Source organism: Brassica napus, chromosome A4, assembly GCF_020379485.1.
Source record: "Brassica napus cultivar Da-Ae chromosome A4, Da-Ae, whole genome shotgun sequence".
NCBI classification, from domain to species: Eukaryota; Viridiplantae; Streptophyta; class Magnoliopsida; order Brassicales; family Brassicaceae; genus Brassica; species Brassica napus.
The window spans coordinates 11,436,939-11,444,382 of record NC_063437.1 but is presented as its reverse complement, the minus strand read 5'-3'; the positions used below and the strand labels follow the sequence as shown (position 1 = coordinate 11,444,382).

At 31.8% G+C, this 7,444-nt stretch overlaps 1 protein-coding gene across 2 annotated transcripts; it reads left to right on the top strand.

Annotated features, from left to right (window-relative positions):
• The first annotated feature begins 3,258 nt into the window (after positions 1-3,258).
• Positions 3,259-7,028, top strand: LOC125575048 (cytochrome P450 85A1). Of its 2 annotated transcripts, XM_048777561.1 has the most exons (9): positions 3,259-3,546; positions 3,620-3,944; positions 4,510-4,659; positions 5,022-5,267; positions 5,358-5,444; positions 5,524-5,602; positions 5,901-6,007; positions 6,503-6,627; positions 6,736-7,028. In XM_048777561.1, exons 1-9 carry the CDS (start codon positions 3,356-3,358, stop codon positions 6,821-6,823), a joined length of 1,398 nt encoding a protein of 465 aa, XP_048633518.1. In that variant the 5' UTR covers positions 3,259-3,355; the 3' UTR covers positions 6,824-7,028. The 2 variants fall into 2 exon arrangements, with proteins under 2 accessions (XP_048633518.1, XP_048633519.1); XM_048777562.1 differs by lacking the exon at positions 6,736-7,028 and having other exon boundaries at positions 5,901-6,017; positions 6,511-6,578.
• The last annotated feature ends 416 nt before the right edge of the window (positions 7,029-7,444 follow it).

The following is a 7,444-nucleotide window of genomic DNA, read 5'->3' as shown; positions in this document are numbered from 1 at the left end:
TAATGTTGTAATCTGTAAGAGATCCAGAGGAGTCCAAAGAGAATAAATTTAATGTGATTTTAGAGATTTTTTTCAGAGAAGTGTAAATAGGCAATAGATGTTTTGCAAACGAAATTCTTTTTTTCACTAATGAAACGATGAGTTGACTACTTGACTTTCACTTTGATGGACATTTGTTGGAACTTGCACGTGAACTTTCTTTGTTAGTCCTAAAGAAAACAATTTTGTAGAAAATATGAGTATTCATTTTCAGCTTTATGTGTTTTTTAATAAAAAATTCATAGCTTTGATCAAATGGGTTGTTTAGTGACACAAAAAAAAAAGATCAAATGGTTTGTTTCGGGTGGCGCCCATGTGCCATTCCTTTCCCTCAACCTCAAGTACCATTTCTTAAATTCCTATCCTTAAATAAAGTTTCAAATACAGAACTTAAATTTGATTATTATATTAAATAAATGGTAGAACACGCGTTAAGAAAATAACAGAGTTACTTACTGAAAACATTCTCTTTTTTTTCAGCAAATTTATCGCATGTAGCAAAATACTTTTAAAGAAAATAAAATATGAAAACTTAGTAAATGTCATCCATAAGAACAAAAATGCATAGATATGGGCATGTTCCTAACCGGAACAAATTTGTGATTCAAAATTGAAGGTTTTCTCTTTTATACATGATCCACTTAATGGACAAGCCAAACTCTTGGTTATCAAGACACCTATCAAAAAAGGAAAAATCCCAAACAAAGTATATGACTCAAGCGGTACCGACATATGTTATGTTTTGTTTTTTGCTCACTGAAGACATGCATTATTAAAAAAACTTTGAAACTTTTGAGTATCTCTTGAAGCAGAATGTTGGACGAAACACACACTAAAAAAGAGGAGGAGGAGGAGGTGTCGAAGATCCTCCGCATGGATTATCAAAATAGCCACCTTTGGATCCCCCAAATTCTGATCATGGCACATTTAATGGCTTAGGGTGTTGTATTAAAGATCAAATGGATGATGAATCATTTGACTTTCTGGTTACAGAATAATATTGTGTGTCGGAGATATGAAAATCTCTGATCCGAAGTGAGACTAACTGTTCATATTAGGTGGATATAATTATTAACTTAGTTAATTGGTTGGCTTTTATCTCAAAGATAAAAATGTTTCATCTTTTGCAGGATAATTTTGAGAATGTGAACCTAAGCTATATTCTATGGAGCATAAATGTCTGTGTAGATTTAACTATCAATTGAGGCTATATAAGAGGTGTGATTTTTTTTTCATGTATATATCGACACAGTCGATAGAGTTATTCTTCAGAATGACACTTTTGCCAATAAACACTTGTTTTAAAAATATGAACAATTGACAAAAAACAATTATGAGAAAAGTGATACGATATTCATTACGCTACATACATAATTATCGTTATTAAACTTTCACTAAAATTATTTTTAATGGTTGACCCTACTGTTGGGATAAGCTTGAAAGAAGATTGAGAGAAAAGTAATCCTAATTCTATTTGTGTTGAGATTATAAAGAGATAAAGATAAAGATAAAGAGATTGTGATATATCTAGATATGATATTACTTATAGGAAAATGATTGTAACATCTATATATAAAGATGTCGAGAGAGAGAGATGAGAGTTGAGAGGAATATTGTGATTGTGAGAGCTTAAGTTTTTGAGCTAGTTTTCTTAAGCTAATAAGAAGAGATACATTCTTATAATTCGTGTGTTCTTTGCCAAGGTTTACAACAATACCTAACGTACTAAACCATCTTTTCGTAAATATTTGTTTGGTTTCGTTGATGTGCCCAAAAGTGTGATTGATATCTTTTATAACTGCTAGGTTGTGTGTGAGGCTGTGAGCGAAACATAGTGTATTTTGTTCTTTTTTTATTTAATTTTTCTTTTGTGAGAGTAATTCATAACTTAACGTTGGGAAACGCTTCAAAAATAGAAGTTTCAAAGCCTTTTTAGTACAATCCATCTCCAAACCGCGTCAGTGTTGATAATGCGAGAGAACCTGCAAGTCGTAACACCTATTTTCATAAATCATAACACCATCACGAGCTGAGTATTATATTGTTTAACCAGAATAAAAGTAACTAATAATACCAATATACTACTGAATTTTCTACCGCTTAGCTTACAACAAAACCCATCAAGATTCACTAATAAAGCAAGCACAATCTTTAATAATAACTGAAAAGCGAATCTTCTTCATCCAACTACCAAACAACTATTCATGTCTAAGATCTTGAGGAATGGGTTGGTGGTTTTAATTTTGTATTTTACTCTCTTTTTTTTTGTTAAAAAAAGTGACACTCTTCCTACTTTACCTTCTCACTATTAAAATAAATATTGAATACCCTCAATAAATCATAATAAGTATGATTTGAGCGTAAAGAAGACACCAAATGAAAATAAAAGTATAAAGAAAACAACCAAAAATTTGTTACAAAAAAAAAAAATGAAAAGAAGAAGCAAGTGAGTTATTTTTATTGGTTTATGAAAAGAAGAGGCAAGTGAGCAAATGAAAATAAAAGTATATGTTCTGTGAGTATTCGTAGTAACAGAATATTATTCTCCATAGTTGAGAACAAATTTGGTTACATTTTTATTGTGAACTGTAGGATTTTTGTGGGCGGGATATGGATTATTCATTTGTTGGTCTTTCGCATGAGCAGTCTGGTCCATATGCTTGGTGTAGTTGGTTTTCCTAGAACACACTTTCGAAAAAGTGTATTAGACTAGCTTCGGCTTGATCCGGTAAACCTAGTTCGATTTGAACAACCATATCTAAGAGTGTAAGTTTTTACAAAAGAAACACCCATATTTGCTGTATAATTTCTTTTTCTTTTTACATTATTTCCAAATATATATATATATATATTACAAAATACAATATCTTAGCAAATATGTTATCGTAAAGGCATGTACATAATACAGTTTTAGTATCTTACATACTAGAAGTATCATAAGTTAATATAATGAATTTCGTTTTTAATGCTTCAAATTTAATCCTTATGATACAAATTGTTAATTCTGATTTTAAAAACTGTCTCAGAATATTTGGAAAAATTATTGACCAATATTAGGAACTTGGAATTTCTTTTAAAAAAATGATCACAACTTTAAAAAAGTACAATGTTTACAGTTTACACTGTTAATAATATTTCATCCAAAACATTATTATGAAGGGTATTCTAAATAGGATGCACTTGACGTAGCTTTCTATATAAACACTTACAAACACACTCTTCTAGTCTCAACCACATTCAAATCACCTTCTCTCTCCCTCACTCTCTCTCTAAACGCAGAGCAAAAAAAAAAAAGGAACAACGAGAACAGAGTGAGATGGGAATAGTGATGGTGATGATTGGTTTTCTCTTTGTCCTCGTCTTGCTCTGTTCTGCGCTGCTCCGATGGAACGAAATGCGATACAACAAGACTAATCTCCCTCCTGGAACCATGGGGTGGCCAATCTTTGGCGAAACAACCGAGTTCCTCAAACAAGGCCCTGACTTCATGAGAAACCAAAGACTCCGGTAAAAAAAAAATACTCAAAATAAACAAATCAAGATTTTGTTTTCCTCTTAAATACTAACTTGGAATCAACAGATATGGGAGTTTCTTCAAATCGCATCTCCTTGGTTGTCCAACGTTAGTCTCGATGGACACAGAGATCAACAGATACATCTTAAAGAACGAATCGAAAGGTTTGGTTCCTGGTTATCCACAATCGATGCTTGACATTCTCGGGACTTGCAACATGGCTGCGGTTCATGGTTCGAGCCACCGCCTTATGAGAGGCTCGCTTCTTTCACTCATAAGCTCAGCCATGATGAGAGATCACATCTTGCCCAAAGTCGATTACTTCATGAGAAGTTATCTTGGTCAATGGAGTGAGCTTGAGAATGTTGATATCCAGGATAAGACCAAACATGTATGTTCTCTCACTCTCGTCTCTCTGTTTCTTAAGTCTATATACCTTTACAATATGAGGATATAAAGTTCTCAATAGGTTAAATTCATTATGCAGTTTATATTCTTTGAAAAAATAATCAAGCAGTTTTAGGTGAATCGATTATATCAAAATTATTATGATAGTTCTAGGCATTGGAATTAAATGCTCGTTCCAAAAAGTAATTTTCTCTGTTTTGAAGTAAATAATGTTTTTGAACAATTTACATGCTGTGGTGTGGGAATGACCAAAACATTTCTATTTAACAAAATAATGATTACAAACTTGTTAATTTGTATAGGTAAATTAGTAAGATATAGTTTTTTTTTTGAACTTTAATTAGTAAGATATAGTTCTTACGAAGAAAAGATAAATAAACACATTTATACTATTTTGTTTCTTTGCTCAGGAGAAATTTTAACTTATACGAATAATATATTAAATCAACTTACATGCTGTGGGTGTGGGAAGCTTAGTTCTATGGATGGCAGGATGGGCATATTATTAAATAACTGATAATACATGTAAATATGTTTTTTTCGCGCAGATGGCGTTTTTATCTTCTTTGTCACAAATCGCTGGAAATTTAAGAAAACCACTCGTTGAAGAATTCAAAAATGAGTTCTTCAAGCTTGTTGTTGGAACTCTCTCCGTCCCAATCGATCTACCCGGCACAAATTATCGTTGTGGAATCCAAGTAAAATCTTTGATCTTGACGTTCCAAAGAAATTTGAATTAAAAACATAAACTGAATCTTTAGAGCATCTGCATTGAAGGTTCAATGCAGAAGTTCACACCTTTCCCAAAAAAAAAAATATTAAAATATTCTATTTTTGGTGAACTCAGCTCTTGCAGGGTCACTGGGATGAACCTGGTTCATCACTGTATCGCGGGCCCCACGCCATGTGGCGGCCCGTGATTGGTCCGCTTAATTTTTTTTTTTTTTTTTTTTAAAAAAAAATCAAACAGAAAAATTTTAAAAAATAATAATAAAAAATTAAAGTTATGAACCTCCCTTAAGGTTCATTGATGCTGATGCCCTTATTGGTTCCTCTTTAGGCAAGAAAGAACATTGATAGGTTACTTAGCGAGTTGATGCAAGAGCGTAAAGATTCTGGAGAAACATTTACAGACATGTTAGGTTACTTGATGAAGAAGGAAGACAACAGATACCCATTAACCGATGAAGAGATAAGAGACCAAGTCGTAACGATCTTGTATTCAGGTTACGAAACTGTGTCTACTACCTCAATGATGGCTCTTAAGTACCTCCATGATCATCCAAAAGCTCTTGAAGAACTCAGAGTATGTCCCCTGAAAAGACAAAACCGGTCTAATGATCCTCCAGTTTAATATGGTTAACTTATTTGATATTTGGCTGTTTTGGAATTGCAGAGAGAGCATTTGACTATAAGGGAAAGAAAACGACAAGACGACCCACTCGATTTAGAGAATGTGAAGTCAATGAAGTTCACTCGAGCTGTGAGTAATCAACATTTGTGTATCTTACAATTAAAAATCATTAGCCATTAGTAATAAATATTAAAATTTTAAATTACAGGTGATTTTAGAGACATCAAGACTGGCAACAATCGTTAATGGGGTCCTGAGGAAAACTACCCGCGACATGGAAATCAACGGTACGTGTATACATTTCTTATTTCAGTTTTCTTGTTATTTTTAATAATAACTTTGTAAATTTAAATTCATAAACAAAAAAAAAGAGAAATAATGTGAGCATGTGGTGGACCTTAGAGTAGATCAATGATTTAGAGTGTATTATGAACACCAACCAAATCCAGCGATGAAAGCATTCTCCTTTGTGAGAGCCCTCCATGGTTTCTTTTATTTTCCAATAAATTTGGCAGAATATAAACCTTTTCCGTGTGTGTTTTTAAATGATTTTAATATTGTGATCATGATCTTTAATAATTGTAGGTTATTTAATTCCAAAAGGATGGAGAATTTACGTATACACGAGAGAAATTAATTACGACACAAATCTTTACAAGGACCCATTGATCTTTAATCCATGGAGATGGATGGTAAGCATCTGTTTCACAATAAATGCAGTTTTATACTATTGTTTTGTATTTATTAATATATTTAAAGGTAAATTATACTTTCTCTGTTTCATATTAACATATTAAGTATCACTTTAGATTTTTTTTCTTGTTGCAAAAAGAGTGCCATTTTAGAATTTCAATGCAACTTTCAGCTTAAAATTAATTATAAATGTATTGATTTTATAAATAATTTTATTTATCTCAAAAATTATTAGTTGAATATGTGTAATTAATCATAAGTTTAATGCATTTCAATCATTTTCTTAATCTGTGTGAAAATGTCAAAGGGACATTTTTTATAAAACAGAGGGAATATATAATTATAAATATATTAGTAGTCCATTTGTTGAAACTACTGTCTTATTAAATTATAAACATAAAATTTAATTTTAACTCGATATGAATTTATAAAACTATTTAAAAACATGAAACGAATGATTTTGAAAACGTGTTTTGCTGAATTTGTGAATGAAGGAGAAGAGCTTGGAGTCACAAAACTCATGCTTTGTGTTTGGAGGTGGGACAAGGCTTTGCCCTGGAAAGGAACTAGGGATTGTTGAGATATCGAGCTTCCTCCATTATTTTGTTACAAGATACAGGTCGGTTCTTGTTCAAAGATTTTATTTTAAATTTTGGAGTTATTGTGATTTGATTTCGGAAGTTTGTATTGTTGTTAATACTGTGTGCTGAATTGACTATAATGGCAGATGGGAGGAGATGGGAGGGGATAAACTAATGGTGTTTCCAAGAGTTTTTGCACCAAAGGGCTTTCATCTTAGGATTTCACCTTACTAACATTTTAAATATTAATAATCATAGAGAATAATATAAATGCACATAGAATATAGAAGAAGCATATGAAGAGACAAGATAAGAAGATAATTATGATTCTATTTTTTTGTTCTATATAATAACCCATGTTTTGTACTCATTTAAGTTGTTTTCTGATCATATGTACATTTTCCTTGAGCAGCTTAATTTACGAATGATTTACTATTCATATATTTGTATCAATACTATTAAAACAGAAGGCCCTTTTTTGAGGTGCCCTTTTGTTTCAACAGTATTTACAATTCTCTGCCACTGGATTATTTTTAAGCTATGCTTTTAATTAAAATCAGTATTTTAGTAATTCTTTTTATTCAAACAGCAAGCAAGGGAATATACCCTAAATCCCTAATAATACTAAACGACATCTATTCTGTTTGATTTTATATCACTACCGTTGATTGTCGAAGATTATATAGATGAAGCTTGATACAAATGGTTTCGAGACTTCCATTCCTACGATTGGCAACAATATGCTTGATGATTTTTCTATTCTGTCCTCCACTGATCTTCCCCAAACAACATATGTGAATTTTATTTCTTTGATGAGATTCTTTTGTGTTCATCCGCTAAGCAGTGTGGGTTGTT